General features: G+C 36.1%; 1 protein-coding gene across 1 annotated transcript in view; it reads right to left on the minus strand.

Moving 5' to 3' along the window:
- The window catches only part of LOC111718583, a 97,732-nt gene extending 85,664 nt beyond the window's left edge, over window positions 1–12,068 (minus strand). Inside the window, exons 1-2 of the mRNA XM_023494503.2 lie at window positions 11,979–12,068; window positions 8,213–8,344 (exon numbers count right to left, since the gene is read on the minus strand). Coding sequence (XP_023350271.1) covers window positions 8,213–8,344; window positions 11,979–12,068 — 222 coding nt within the window. The remainder of the gene's footprint in view (window positions 1–8,212; window positions 8,345–11,978) is intronic.
- Window positions 12,069–17,049: the final 4,981 nt, after the last annotated feature.

Genomic DNA, 17,049 nt, shown 5'->3' on the forward strand with positions numbered 1-17,049 from the left:
TCAAGGTAGCAGAGTAGCAAAAAAAAAAAAAAAAAGTATAGCCAATTTGGTCCCCTCTACTTCTCTAAACATAATCTAGAATTCACACTAGATCAGATCTTGATAGGGAAATCCAAGAAAATGTCATAGTAATATATGATAGAAAATAATATTTCTAGCCTAAGACAGCATAGTGAGATAAACAGAGAAGTCTAGAGGCATGGGGGACAGGATCTAACCAGAAATGGCCATGCAAAGCACAAGGGGTACAGGAAGATTATATGTCTCAGGGTAAGAATAGCTCTGAAGTCTAGTACAGAGAATTAAGCTTGTGCAGGATGAGGGAAAAGGTGTCAAAAGGCAGCTCAACTACTCACTATCTAATTTCAGATAATAGATTCAGAGGTGGAATGAGAAGGGGATCTATGTTTAGAAGTAGCGATCTGTAATGAGGATGGTTATGAGCCAAACTATTTACTGAGCAAACAGTAAGTTCAAAGCCATGCAGCAGCAATGTGACTCTAGTCCCAGGAAGGGGGCAGGTCTCAGTTTCAGGTTCCAATTCAATATGAAGCCTGCAGCAGAATAACTAGAGCAAGAATCCTAGACCAAAAAACCTTTGCAATTCAGTCAATCTGAACCACCAGATCTTTCCAGCTGACTGATAGAAGCTGAGACAGCAGCACTCTAATCTAATCTTAACTGGAGCATGCCCACAGGTGAATTGCTTTACCCAAATCCAGATTATAAATTTGCAGATCATAGAACAAGAAGGCAGACTTTGTCCTGGGTATGCCACTTTGGAAGCATTAAAAGTTTTCAGGTTTCCAGTTTGAGCTATCCCTCAAATCCTAGAATAACAAAACACCCAAAACTCTAAGAAAGTAGCAGCAAGACCATAGAGGACACAGGTTTAACCCAGTCATTCCTTGTGCAAGAAGCAGTTGGCCCTAACATCAAGTCCAAAATCAAGAAATAGATTGGAAAAATGAGCAGATTTTTAAAAGAAGCCCACCATTAAAAAACTTATAGTGATAGAAATGTCCAAAACATAATGCCAAAAGAAGAAAATGGTCCCAAAACATCCACAAGAAAAGCCTCAGAGAAAAATACTGATAGGGTACAAGTTCAACCAGAGTTTCTGGAAGAGTTTAAGGAAGAATTTTTTTTTATTTTTAAAATTTTAATAGTATTTGCATCTATTTGAAAAGAATGAAAGATAGTTTTCAACATTCACCTTTGCAAAACTTTGGATTCCGCATTTTTCTCCCTCTTTCCTCTTTTCTCTTCTCCTCAAAATATCGAACAATCTGATATAGATTAAACATGTGCAATTAAGAAGAATTTTTTTAAGAGTTTTGAAATGTTTTATAAATTAAATGAGTGCAAGAGAGAAAAAATAGAAAAGAAGTGAGAGATATGGAAGAAAGAATTAAAGAAATAATTAATTAAGAGCTTAACTCAAAAGGTAAAAAACCTTATCCAAACAATGATGTAAAAAGTTTAGGGGGAAAAAAAGGAAGAATATAAGATAGCTCACAGCAAAAACAAAAACAAAAAAAAAAAATAACTGACCTGGAAAATAAGTAGAAAACATAAAATTGAAGAATTACTAAACTAATTTAATGTGATGATAAAAAAGGGAGAAAGAACTTCCACATCATAGTTCAAGAAATTATAAAATAAAACTATCCAGATCTCTTAGAACAAAAGCAGAAAATGGAAATAGAAAGGATCCACTGATCTTCCTTGTAACTCCAAAATGAAAATTCCCAAGAACATTATAGCAAAAACTCAGAATATTCAGATCAAAGGAAAAAAAATCTCATACAGCCAGAAAGAAATAATCCAAATGCCAAGGAAACATAGTCATCAAACATAACTTAGTAGCCACTACTATAAAGAAGCAAAGAGTTTGGAATACAATATTCCAGGAGGCATAATTCTTCAGCAGAAAGAATGGGTCTTTCATATAACAGATGTCTCCCAAGCATTCCTAATAAAAAGACCAGAACTGCATAGAATTTAAGTGTACAAAAAGCAGTCAAGAAAAACATAAAAGTAAAAGAATCTTAAGGAACTAAACAAAGATAAATTGCTTACATTTTAATAATCCCTGATTACAGAGAGCTTACAACAAAGTGTTCTACCTACCTCCTGACAGAGAGGTAATGCCTCATTGATATATACATTTCGAAGAATGACCAATGTGGGAATTTATTTTGATTATATTTGTTACCAAGATCTTCTTTCCTTTTTTAGTGGGGAGAGTAGAAGGGAAAGAAAATAAATGGCTATTGATTGAAAAAATAATTTGGTTCAACTAAAGAACATGTCAAACCCAAAATTCCTAAAACTAAACAAAATAAAAAAGATGTCTTCTTTAAAGATAATTTTAAAGACACTACTTTTGTGCTACTGAGTAAAACATGTTCTTTTTTGTAATCAACATAAAACCTAATTAAGTTATCCATCCTCCATATCTTTGTATCAATTGTGTGACTCTGAAGATATGTTCCAATAATCTGATGGTAAACCTGTCTGCCCTACATTTCTCCCATTCCAGTTCATCCTACAGTCAGCTATTAAAGTGATTTTCCTAAAGCATAGTCCAATTGTCCCATCTCACTTTCCTACTTAATGAACTCCAGTGATTTCCTGTTTCCTAAAGGAACAATACAGAATGCCCTATTTGGCATTCAAAGCCCTTCATAATTTAGTCCCCTCCAACCTTCCTAATCTCCTTACACCTTATTCCCTTACACATAGTCTTCAGTTTACTACCCTGGCTTCTTAACTGGTCTGTGATCAGCCATTTATGGGTCCTAAGAATTTCATAGGAATGTTCCCCATGCCTGGGGATGATCTCCCTCCTCACTTATTTCCCTGGTTTCCCTTAAGTCTCATCGAATATCCCATCTTTTACTGGAAACCTTTCCCAGCCCCTCTTACTTCTAGAATTTCCCTCCATTATTAACTTACTATTGATCCTGTATAAAGTTTATTTTGTATATATTTGTTTGTACGCCATCTCCATAAGCTCTTGAGGGAAGGGGTTATCTTTTGTCTCTTCTTGTAACCCCATGGTACCTGACACATAGTAGGTGATTAATAAACATTTATTGAATAATGAAAATGGATCAGTGACATGCAAGATTTTTTCTGCTCCATATCCATATTTCATACGCAAATGAATCACAAAATTTGAAGGTTAGAAAGAACACCAATGGCCATGTGGCCCATTCCATAAATGAAAGATATATCCCCAAATAACATTCCTAGCAAGCAATCAGCTAATCTCTGCCTGAAGACCTCCAAGGAAGAGACTGACTACTTCTCAGAGTAATATATTCCCCTTTGGGGATGTTTGTAGAGTGACCTGCCATAGCAGGGTCTCATACTTAGCCCTCTACACCTTTATTTTCCTTCATATAGTACTTTTTTATAAGTCAATATCACTTATAAACATGTTGCTGAAAAAAATTCCCCTTTAAAAATATTCCTCTGGAGATGCTGTATGACTATGACTTATGGCATACCATGGACCCAGAAGAATCCAAGTTAAGGGTCACCCAAAGGAGAATGATAAAGTACATAGTAATTATCAGTAGGCTGCAACACATTACCAACAAAGAAGAGAGATGAATGAGCAGAAAAAAAGGTGAGCCAGTCATGTGGCAAAGGTGAGGAATAACAAATGGACAGCCTGAATGTTCCACTGGGATCCATTCAATGTCAAAAAAAAAAAAAAAAAAAAATCCTGGAAAAAGCCCCAGCACATTGAGTAAACCCAATGTGGAAGATTTATATGAGTACATGGACAAGAGTCATGTAAAAGGGTACGGCTAGGTAGTCATCTGAATCAACGGAAAGAATGGTCAAATGGACCCAACCACATGATTATTGGGCAGCTAGGTAACACAATAAGTAGAATGCCAGGCTTAACATAAGAAATATTTATCTGACCTCAGAGACTTACTAACTGTGTGACCCTAGGGAAGTTACTAAAACCTGTTTGCCTTTATTTCCTCATCTGTAAAAGAGCTGATGAAGAAAACAGCAAATCACTCCAGCATCTTTGCCAAGAAAACCCCAAACGGGGTCATAAAGAATCAGACAACTGAAAAACTATTGAACAAAAACATTACCATTAAAATTTCATACTATTTCTTCTAATCTAATTAATCCTCCTCTGTTATTCAGCAAATGAGATCATATTCTAAACTAATACTTCTCTAGGTTGTCATATCTCATCACTTGACTCATCTCGACTCCTATATACTAAAATAGTCAAAATGAAATAAAAGTAGCCATCCTTAATCTTTAAGGTTTGGAGATAAATACTTGGTAGTGGTGATGCAAGTTAGAGCACTCTTTCAGAAAGCTATATTTTAACAGGAGAATTAAAAACTGTTGATAGCTTTGGTCATCTCAGTACTGAAATTAATCCAGAGCAATTATTTTTAAAATTTTATATGGAGAGATGTTTATTGAAAACTATACATAACATGTGTAAACCATAGGCCATTAGTCAAAACATGTTTATGTGGAACAAATTCAATCTTGGAGGCTGCCCCACCCTCAAGTTATATATCTTTGGCTTATTTCAGAGAGAGGAAGAAAGAGCCGGGGGAGAAAGAGAAAGAGGAAAAATAGAAAGAGGAAAGGGGAAGGGAAAATGGGGAAGGGGGAGGGAGAGAGGTAGTTTTCTATGGAAATCTAAAATATAGCTCATTTCAACATTTAATTCATAGATGTGGGCAAAAATATCCTACTTCCCACATAATCATTCAAGCTAAGAATACCAGGTAGAGAATATTCTTTTTCCCCCCTAGACTCAAGAGAAAGATAACATAAAGGACTCCCAGGAGCCTCCCTCTTCAAGGAAAAAAGCTTAAAACAATTTCAATGTCCAGTAGCTAAACAGATGATAACATGGCAGTACAATGATACCTTGAGAGGCACAGAGCAGACACAGAGCTTGGAATCAGAAAACCTATCTCAAGGAGGCCTTCTGTCACTTCTTAGCTGTGAGACCTGGATAACTTACTTCAACTCTCTGAACTTCAATACCTTCATCTATAAAATGATACTTGCCCTACCTCCCTCACTTATATGGAAAGTAATTTATAAATGTGAACTATTTTAATTGTACTTTGACCACTGTTTTTCAAAAAGAAAATCCTAACTCTATGCAAAAATATGGAAATGTCTGTGTGAAATAATATAAAGTGAAAAAATCAGAATTAATAAGCAGTAGTAGACATGCACTATTACCATTATAGAACCACATATTCGAAACTGAGAATTAATCTGGGATTTAACTGGTAGAGCTAATACCCTAGGCGAAGATACAACTACCAGTGCAAGGCAACACTTTTTTTTTTTGCAACTTATTGTATTAGCAAGGGAATGAGAAGAAATGGAAACAAGCACTTTAAAACAACTTCTATGAGCTACCAACTTTATTAAATACTTTACAAACACTAATTCACTTGATCCTTACAACAACCCTGGGAGATAGGTGCCCATTTTACAGGAAATTGAGGCAGAAATTAAATGACTTGTTCATGGTCATATAACAAGTAAATACCTATAGCCAGATTTGAACTGAGGTCTACAACTCCATGCCTCCATCCCATCTGCTGCACCATTTAGCCACCTAATCAGGTACCTAGAACACTAAAGAGTTAACTTCACTCAGGGTAATACAGCCAGTAAGTGTAAAGGGGGAGATTCAAACCCAAGTATTCTTAGCTTCAAGGTGGGCTTTCTATCCCTTCCACCTTGCTGTATCTCAGCTACAATTATATATTTGTATTGTGATAGATATATATATATATATATATATATATATATATATATATATATATATATATATATACACACACACCCAGTTGGATGGATATTACATGTATTCACACATACACTTACATTTTTTTTTTTCTGTATGTAGCCAACAGTAATGCTGATAGCTATTCACACAAATGTTAACTGCTAACCCTGATTGTTAGTATATGTCCCATCAAGGCAAAAGTGCTCAGTAAATACAGTGTTCTGGTTATCAGAATTTAAATCTTCTTATCACTTGATTTTTGACTAATACCACTCATTGTCTAAGGGTATGTGAACCTGTGTAATAACCCAATCAGAACTTAATTCCAAACCTCACTCCACCCACATTGTCAAACTTTCCTCCTTTCCAAATATGCTATATTTCAATTAAAGACAGTCATGTGGCCTTAGTCACAATGACTTCAGGTCTCCATGAAAGTAGACAAACAAAAAGAATCCTCTGGGGACAGCTGGGTGGTGCAGTGGATAGAGCACCAGCCCTGGAGTCAGACAGACCTGAGTGCAAATCTGACCTTAGACACTTAACACTTCCTGGCTGTGTGATCCTGGGCAAGTCACTTAACCCCAGTTGCCTTAGGGGGAAAATGCTTTGTACAATATCTTTCCGTTTTGCATAAAATCAATAAATAAATGAATAGTATTTAATTTAAAATGATAATAGACAATAAATATCTACTCAGTGATCATATGCCTACAGTTTTCTTAGGTCCTGGAATTCCCCCAAATATAGGATTGATTTGGAATCCGAAGTTCTAAGAAATACATCATTTGACTCTCCCAGGAGTTTTGACACATACTTCTCTCAGTCCTTTAATCAGATACAAGGACAGAAGCTTTCTTCTGTCACTTAGGACATGAAACATGGGATCCAGTGTGAACTGGAAGCCTGGGAAGGGTGCTGGTTTGTCTGTTCATTGTAAAGGACCTGTTTAACCCATCCTGGAGCAGGATTGGTGGAGGAGCCTATGAGAGGAGCAATTCCAGTACTGCCCTTCCTTCTCTCTTTGAATTGGGCTCCTTCCCATCTCCTTCCCTTTCCCCTCTGCCTCCTCCCCATCTCTCCCCATCTCCCTTCCCCTTCCCTGTCCCCCCACACACACACCTTTCTCGGTCTCTCTCTGCCTCTCCTTCTCCCTATTTCTCAGTCTCCTGCTACTGCATTTCCTTACTTTGCCCAATAACAATTGCTTTCTCAAGACCCAATTCTCACTAGTAATTCACAAAAGTGGGAAAGAAACTTAATGAATGATAGGATGCAATATATACATTGCAGCTAAATAGCATAATGGATAGAGCACCAGGTCTGCAGTCAAGAAGATCTGCAGTCAAGAAGACCTGGATTCAGATTCAAATCCAGTTCCAGATATTCATAAGCTGTATGACCCGGAGCAAATCATTTCATTCCATTTGCCTCAGTTTCTTCATCCATGAAATGAGGTTAATAATAGCATCTGTCATCCCCCAAGATTATATGAGGACCAGAGATAATAATTTTAAAGCACTTATAGTGTCTGACACATAGTAAAAACTATATAAATGTTAACTATTATTATTAATATTTCATTATTATATGCAAGGTACTCCCAAAGTCTTAGTAAAGTTTTAAGCTTTAATAGTCCAAAATTGTATGGAAGTTTTGGAGAATAATGATTAATAGCTCACATGTATTTAGTGTCTTAAAGTTTTCAAAGTCCTTAACGAGCATTTTGTTTGATCCTCACAACAAACTTGAGATGTAGGTGCTATTATTATCCCCATTTTATAGACAAAGAAACTGTAACAGACAAAAAGATAACTGATTGGACCATCATTTCCTATCTGGCTGCTTTCCTAGATTTCCTCATCTCCAGATATTCATCACTTTGTAAGATGAAATCAGCTCAGAAACTTAGATCTCCTTAGATCATTTCCCAGTTTTGCTTCAAGACTTCATCATGCTCTGTTCTCAGTTAATCTTCTCCCTCCTTTTCAACTCTTTTTGTATGTTTTCTCCCCCATTAGATTGCGAGAGTTTCTTGAGGACGGGGATTGTCTATGGTCTTTCTTTTTAGTCTTTTCCCACCTTAGCATAGTGATTAATACATAGAAGAACTTAATAAATACAAAGATGTGCTTAATAAATATTTGTTCTTCTGACTTAGTATCACATTGCTAATGTCAGATTGCTAGTGTCAGATTGGATTTGAACTCAGGTCTAGTTCCCCATACACTGTAGCATATCACTGTATATCTAAATGTGTTAATAAAATGATCAAAGGATTATTGACATCCCTATCAATGTTCATATAAGTTTAATTTTATTATAATGTGGATTAAAAACAAAATTCCATATTAAGTATTATATTCAATTAGGCCAGTCCCCAACACACAATCTTACCAATGGGTCATGCAATTCCATCCCTTCCTCTTCAGGGCCCTTCTCTTTTTCTGCCAATTCCAAGGCTCCTTGGATGCTCAATTCTTTATTTTTTACCATGTTCATAATTTTCTTGAGTTTTTCTTGGCTGAGCTGGAACAAAAAAAGACAAGGCTTGCATTGACATAGATCTGCTCACCCACTTCTTCCAGGTGTGACACAGCTCTGTTGAGATATAGTTACATATCCAAAAACCACCACAAAATTTCAATTTCATTCATATTTTATGTTCTATCGACAACCTGTCTGGTGAGTTTAATCTACCTTTGAAACCTACTGAGAGGCTACAAGAGATCAAATATACAAGGCTTTGTACAATTTCCAAATACAGGGTGCTTTGCAGTGGAACTGAAATTGCCAGGAGAAATCTTTCTTAGCTCCCCAGCTGGGCATGAGGTAAGAATACCAAGTGTGTGTGTGTGTGTGTGTGTGTGTGTGTGTGTGTGTGTGGTAACAGAGGGAAATCTGGCCTACAGACAACATGAAAGCACAATCAGGAATATAACACAAGACCAAGCAAATTGAAAATGGAAGAAACTTGAACCCTGGTTAAAATGCCATCTCAGCTTCTGAATAGCAGCTCTGACAAAACTCATAATTCTCTTTGCTGTTTATAAACAAAACTAAAATTTGTCCATCAGTTCAAAGGCACATCCTCCTCCTACTTTGCTTCCCTAAGCTATGTGCCACTAAAGCAGTCCTTAGATTTGTTCTACGACAATAAACAAGCCTGTCTATGGTCTCCCAGGCAGTGAAATATAAATGCACATGTGGGTATTCATTCATTCTATAGCCTAAAGACCCAGGCTTGAGGGATCACTAGCAGGAAGTCAATTCAACCTAAAAGGGGTCACTATCACATCATGTCAGCTCAAAACCAGAGCTGCCTCTCTCTTCTCTCTCCTGAAACAGCCACTACAATCAATATAATGGAAGAAATATTTATTAAGCTTCCACTAATACAAGTCTCTGAGATAGGCAGTGAGGAAAAAAACAAATATGAGCAAAACAAAATTTCAGTCTTGAAAGAGCTTCCCATCTTCACTTACTACCTGTGTGTCCTTGGATAAATCACTTAACCTGAACCCAGTTCTGGGTTTCAATTTTCTTATCTGTAAACTAAGGAGATAGAATTAGATTATCTCTAAGGTTCCCAGTCAACCACAAAATTCTACGGTCTCTTTTTAACACCAGGTTAAAGTGTGGCTCAGAGTCAAGGTTGTCATGAAGATGATACTTTCCTTAGTATTCCACCGCATGCTGAGATCACGAACTATGTAAACTTTATGAAAAGTTTATGTAAAGTTTTGAAATTGCTAACAGAAAAAAAAAAATTTTTTTTAAAAAAAGGGAAAAAAAAAGAAATTGTTCACAGAATGATCTGAGAGGAAGATCCTAGGTGAAGGAGGAGTAAGAGTAAGGGCTAGATATGCATCCATCCTCCATCTTGGCAGCATGTAGGGAGATGCTAATCCCCAAATGCCTGGTTCTTTCATTCAGAAAGCCTATGATGATGAGGCTCTACAATGTTGAATGGAGACTGTCCCTCAGAGACATCCCTTCCTAGCACCTCTGGGCCTTGGAGAAAACTGCTGTGTTAATTGCCTCCCATCAAATGTCTAAAGAGGAAAAAAAAAATCATTTCCTATCATTGAAATCATAATTGTTTAACATTGGCTCAGGTTATTCCAATAAACTACACTTGTCAACACTCCCTGCTTCCCTAGTTCTTCTTTTATTGTCTTTCATTCCATCAGATAGCTCTTCACTAAATGAAAGATTTTTTACCTTGATAACCTTTATTTGTGTATTATTATTTGAGAAATTGGAAGGCTGGAAAAGCAAAGAGCAATGGATAGGTACATGGTGAGTGTAACCAGATCGTTGTATAAAAACATATATCCTTTTGTAGGTATGTTGTTGCTGTTCAGTAAGACACTGGAGTAGTTTGCCATTTACTTCTCTAGCTCATTTTGTAGTTGAGAAACTAAGGTATAGAGAGTTAAGTCATTTAAGCTAATACGTGTCAGAAGGCAGATTTGAACTTAGATTTTCCTGACTCCAGGCCTGAAGTTCTATCCACATGCCTCCGGCTGTTCCATATCGATAAAGTTAATATATACACATATATGTATATATATATATATATATATATATATACACATATACACACACAAATACATATATAGAGAGAGTAAGTATATGTATGTATGTGTGTGTAAAATATATTTGTACACATGCATGAATATATGCATAGCATCCTGGTTATAGCCATCATGTATCTCTCTCCATATAAATACATACATATGTATATATGTATGTATGTATATAATCTACACAGATTTCAAATGAGTAGTTGCACAAGGGCAACAGCATAAAAGATCATTAGAGAGATAGATGATTGGGATAAATTAGTCAAACAGCAAAAGTGAGGAATATAAGCTCCTTGAGAGAAGGGAATGATTCATTGTTGCTTTTAAATGCTCAGAACTTAGCACAACATTTGTCACCCAGTAGAAATTTGGGAAATGCTTGCTAGTTTGACCATTGATAGCAAGAACCTAATAAATGCTATAAGCACCCTCTACATTGTGGCTTCTTCCTCTTGTCTACTCCCTCCCAGAACTTCCATCCAAAGGAGAATGTTTAAGCCAGGCATGTTTTTATTCCTGTCCAAGTTATTCTCCTGACTCTTCAGACTTTATCATGTCCTCATGTAGATAACTTATCCCCTTAGCCCCCTTCTATTGTGATTTGTTTTTCTCCATTAGAATATAAGCTCTGATGAAAGGGGCTATCTTTCTTTCTGTTTGTATCTGTATGGCCAATGCATAGTATAGTTCCTGGGGCATAATAAGTGCCTAGTAAGTAACTGATGACTCCTTGATTAACTGATACTTTGTGCTCTCGGTCAAAGACACTCTTGAGTCCCTTTGATGTCCATTTAATGGCAAGAAATCTAGAAGGAAAAAATGCTCAGCATACTGGGAGAACTCGATACAGAGGATTTCCAGGAGGATTTGGACTGGAGGTATGTCCACACAGGAATAAATGGATACTTGTGAGCTGTATTCTTGGAGGGAGAACTCACTCACATCACCAAAATATGAAAGAATGAAATAATCAGATATAGGTAAATAAGTACTCCATTTATGACCACTGAGACATAGATGATTTGCCCTCTATGAAAGGAAATTTGGAAGCAAGACATGTGAATGTTCAATTGCATCATTGATTTATTCTAAGTGTGAATGGTTTGATCTTGGCCCTTTCAAACAAAGCAGTTTTCTTATTTAGTTTTTTCCCCCTAGTAACACTGGTCATACTAAACAAAACATAGTAATATTAAACAAAAGATAGTAGCATTGAACTAGCCACACACAGAGAACATGGCATGGTTGAAACAGCAAGGAGTCCAGTGTTTTGGTCCTGAGTCAATAAGTATACAGACTTCACTGTACTGAGATAGCTGTGTGATGTTGAGCAATTTATTTCCCCTTTGGAGCCTTTGATTCCACATCTATAACACGAGGGGGTTAGACTAGATGGCCTCTAAGATCTCCCTTATTTCTAGTTTTAAGACCCTATGATCCCTTTCAGCTTTGAAGTTCTATGATTCATGTGGGAATTTCTAGAACAATGACATGTCCAGTGGGGGAGAAGGAACTTTCCCAGTGCCCCTAAATCATTCCCCATGCCGTTGTGTTGAAGTCGGTCACATAAGTACAGCCACATAAGCAGGACTCAGAGGCATCTGTTCCAATTGAAGATCCATAGGTTTTTCTAAACTGTCTGTGCTCATCCACAGCACATTCATCTAGCGACAAATCTTGGCAGCAGAGAATGGCCAGAGAGGTGGAGTGAGAAAGAGTGAGCCCTAGGAGGGACTTTCTCCGAGTTTGTCCCTCTGGACTTGTCTAGGTTGTATGAAGCGTTCGAAAACCTTTTCACACTGTGTGGGATTTCACTGAAGATGAGTTCTTTATTGATGGATAAAACTGATTTGTTCTCTCTTTCCCCACACCACAGCCTCACTGAATCGGTGCCACACAACTGCAAGGTACTCAGGATTACATGAATTTACAACAGCATATCCATCCCAGCAAGCATGTGCTTAGAATTTTTCTGTCCTGCTGAGATTGAAGCAAAGCATGGCTGAACCTAAACCCTAGTGTTCTTACAAAATGTCCTAGTGTGGCCCTAACAAAATGGGTTGGTTAGAACAACTCCTCTGTATAGGGCACTTTTGTTAAGTATTAAGATCTTTGAAACTCAGTTTTCAAATCAATTAAAACATGTATAAATGATTGCCAAAGGTTAGAGAGAGAGTAAATGACAGAGCCATAACTGAATCCAAATACTATGTTTCAGAACCAGTACTAATTCCAAATTAGGGTTGGAAGAGACTTCAATGGCCAACCCACACAGCAAATGAAATCCTAATATAATGTACAGTGGTTGATAACTGATCATTCAAGATTTAAGATTTATTCTAATGAGAGTGAATTCATAACATCTTGAAACAGTCTATTTGATTTTTGTATATGGTTCTGGGTTCAGGGTACATCCTAAGAAAGCTATAAACAAGACAACTTGAGGAAATTGGGGACAGGGGAAAGGAAGAACACTGGCAGGGCACATATGCAGTGTTCATATCTCTAAAAGACTGCCGTATGGACTTCTTGGGTAAAAACTAGGACCAGTGGGTAGAAATTAGAGAGAGAACTCTATCATATATAATTTCAACTCTAGCTTCACATGACTAGAGGTCTTCTGAGGGTGGAAGACCACTTGTTAGGGATGCTATAAGAGGGGACACCATTTAAGTATGAACTAGATGGCATCTGAAGCCCCTTGCAACTCTGATATTCTAGAATTCCATGGATTCAAATTGTGAAATGAAAATGAAAATATCAACATACTCCCCCAAGAGATTTATATTTGCCCAAGATCCTAAACCACTCAGTTAATACATATTTCTTAAGTTCTTACTATATACCAGAAATCATGCTAAGTATGAGGATACAGAGAAAGGCAAAAAAAAAAAAAAAAAAAAAAAAAAAAAAAAATTTATTTAAAAACAAAAAAAAAAAAAAAAAAAAAAAGAAAAAAAAAAAAAAAAAAAAAAAAAAAAAAAAACAAAAAAAAAAAAAAAAAAAAAAAAAGTTTCTCTACCCTCAAGAAACCTACAGTCTAATGGGGGAGACAACAAGCAAGTGACTATATGCAAACAAGCTATATACAGGGTCAATTGAAGGCAATCTCAAAGGGAAGGCACTAGATGCTGGGTCTGGATTTTAAGCTGTCATTCTATGTACAATTAATTCTCTGTACACAATTACATCTTAACAAGATAAAATCCTCTATGAACAGTTTTTATGTAAACAGCAAGTGATTTTGATATATTTGAATTAAAAGAAATTTCCTTAAGGCCAGATTCTGCCATGTTTTCAGAAATATGTCCCAGTTGTCCCAGAAATGATTTTACTTCAGGGACCCAATTAAAGCTATCAAAACTGCTAGGCTCTTCTGGATAAAAAGGACGCATCAGCCTTTGCACAGAAATGTACAGCTTATAATTTTTCAGTAGTTTCATTTTACAGGTAAAAAACATTTCTTCAACCAAGGGGCTGGGTTATTGAGAGATCATGGAATTGCTGAATTGCTTGCAAAATCACAGAGGCTCAGTAATAATGTAGGCAAGAAAATGCCTGCAATAAAAGCATAAGCAAATTTATTCTTGGACAGTTGAAAGAAATCACCAAAAGAGGCTTATATATGAGATCCTGTCATTTTCAATGCTTTGAAGCCTAAAAGTTGGTACACAGTTCACAAGAGGAAATCAAGCAGAGATTATTTTGGTTCCATTGCTCCCAAATTATGGAGTATCTTGTACCAGTCGGCCTCTTATGCTTTTGAATATATGGTAATCACAATGCCCAGAATAATGTCATCTCATCTATCCTCTAGGAATAAAGGAAAAACAATACCTGTCTGCACTGATTCTAGGTTAGCTGATACTTCCATCCTCTTGGTTACAGATGTGGGGATAGCGAGACTAAGAATCAACTGGGAGAAAGTGTTCCATGTGAACTAAAACAGGTAAATAACAAAGATTCGATTTGTGAGCTCTGTCAAAATATTTGTCAGCAAGATTGCTTGATGAAATTTCTGACATATTCTAGTTAGCAAGGTATTTTACTTGCAAACAAGGTTTGAGTAACAGGACCTGACCTTTATCATTCTGTAACTGGTGAAGGAATTCTCTTGTCACACCACAATTTCTGTAACTTTTTTTTTTTTTTATAAAGAAAACAGTCTTTGTCAAATTTCCCAGCTGAAATGTCACCAACTCTTTTCAAGTTACACAGTCTAATGGAATGCATCCAATACCACCAAGAAATAATAGCTGCCTGAAACCTTTATAGAATATTGGGGAAATAATATGGTCTCCACAACCCAAGGTTATATAATTTGACATGCTAGGATGGGAGATGAGGGGTGAATTGTTAAAGATCTATTCAGAAATTGGTACTTTCTTTTTTTCCATCATTTAATTTTCTTTTATTTCAATTAACAAGAATTTGTTTTCCTTCCCACCTCCCTCAACTGAAAAAAAAAAAAAAAGGGAAAACTAAAACCTTTGTAACAAATGTGCATAGTCGAGCAAAATAAATTCCTGTATTTGACCACATCTAAAAACTCTGCATTTTAAGTCAATCATCTCTCTGTCGGAAGAGAAATAACATTTTTCATTGGTAAATCTCTGGAATCATCATTGGCCATTATATTGGTTATAAGGTTCTTAAGTCTTTCAAAGTTGGTTTATTTACAATATTTTTAATATTGTATAAATTGTTCTTATATAAATTGTATTTATATAAATTGTTTCTTCTCATTTTACTCTGTATTATTTCATGTAAGTCTTCCCAGGTTTCTCTAAAACCATACTATTTTTCATTATTTTTTATATCACAATAGTAGTCTAGAAGAGGGCAACAAGATTGCCCAGTGAATAGAGCCTCTGGCTTGAAATCAGAAAGACCTGAATTCAAAACTGGTCTTAGATTCTTACTAGTGACATGAACCTGAGCAAGTCATTTAACCCTGATTGTCTCAATTTCCTCATCTGTAAAATGAACTAGATAAGGAAATGGAAAACCACCAATATCTTTACCAAGAAAACCCCCAATGGTTTCACGAAGAATTGGTCACAATTGAAAATGACTAAACAACAGCAACTGTATTCTATAATGGGTTTTTTCTTTGTATTATTGTTTGAATTGTCAAAATCACAGAATGAACCAATTATAATTAGTAGGAACATTAAGACATGAAGCAAAAACTTTCATTAATGTGTGTATTGTCAGCAGTCTAGTCTACATAACTTCTCATTTCTGTTTGCTATCAGCTTAGATAAATGACTTTATTTGCTATTCATTATTTGTAATGGTCTTTGTGTAACTGACATTTCACGGGAAGAGAGTCAAGCTTTCAAATATAGCTGGGGACACTCTTTTCCCCATTAAGAGATAGCAACTAGAAAAGTATATTGAACCTAAAAATCATTTTGCCTGAACTAGCAATATTTAGGAGGGCAGATAGCTATAATTCTCATCCATTAACCCCTCTCTGAGGAGAGCTTAGTGGTCTAGCTTTACGTATCTAATTTCATACTCTCTTTTAGGCAGGAACCAAATTCTCCCTTGGAGAGTAATGAGCAAAATTCCAGAGATGTCTGTACATACTTCCTAACAATTTGAATTCATTTATACATGTGAATGTATACATTACACATATGTGTACATATGTGAACATACAGAGCAATGTTCATTCTACGTGAGGAAATAGGAAATGGAAAAATTCCTCTTGGTATAGTAAATAAGTAATGGCACATGAAGATGAATAGATAGACATATATGCAGACATTGAAAGGAAGAAACAGAGAGAGATAGAGGGAAAGAAAAGAGGGAAGGGAGGGAGAGAAGAAGAGAAAGGGAAGAAGAGAGAAAGATAACTGTGAAGAAGAAAGGAGAGCCTTTAAAGCCATCAGTAGTTTGGAACCTAAGATTTCTAAGAATTGGTCAAAAGAGTAACTTGATAATCCATGGACATAATAACAGTTCCTTCTATGTGTTTTGATATTTATGAAGTACTTTCAGTGATACATCATTTGTACCTTATAAGAACTTTGAGGTTCACAGGACAAAGATTAGGATCACAGATTGAGAACTGAAACTGATTTGGAGAAACTTATTTTAAAATAAGAAATCTGAAGTCAGAGAGATTAAGTTATTTGTCCAAGATCACCTGGCAAAAATAAGTTCTAAAGCCAAACCTTCCTAACTCTAAATTCAGCATTCTCTTCATTGCAGCAGGTTATCATTCATTAGGTTCTTCATCTATAAAACATGGATCACAATATCCAGAGATATTATATCATTAGGCCAAAGTCATACCACTTATAAGTGGCAGTACTGGTATTAGACTCAAAGTCCTCTGGCTCCTAAACCCAAAGTCTATCCCCTACATCAGTTGGCCGTTTCCAAAAATCAAATCCAATATTTTAAGGATTAAAATTTGTGACCTGGGTTTAAGTCCCAGTTCTTTCACTTCTTAGCAGTATAAAAATAAGCAAGTCACTTAAGCTTTTTCTGAACCTCAATTTTCTTATGTATAAAATGGAAGTGAGGTAGGGGTGTTGAACTAGGTGATCACTAAAGCTCTAACCTAAGGAAAATTTTGTTGAATGGATGAATGGACATCACTGAGGAATTGCTTGAAGGAGTGTCTCCATA

This window comes from Sarcophilus harrisii, chromosome 2 (assembly GCF_902635505.1).
Source record: "Sarcophilus harrisii chromosome 2, mSarHar1.11, whole genome shotgun sequence".
Taxonomy (NCBI): domain Eukaryota; kingdom Metazoa; phylum Chordata; class Mammalia; order Dasyuromorphia; family Dasyuridae; genus Sarcophilus; species Sarcophilus harrisii.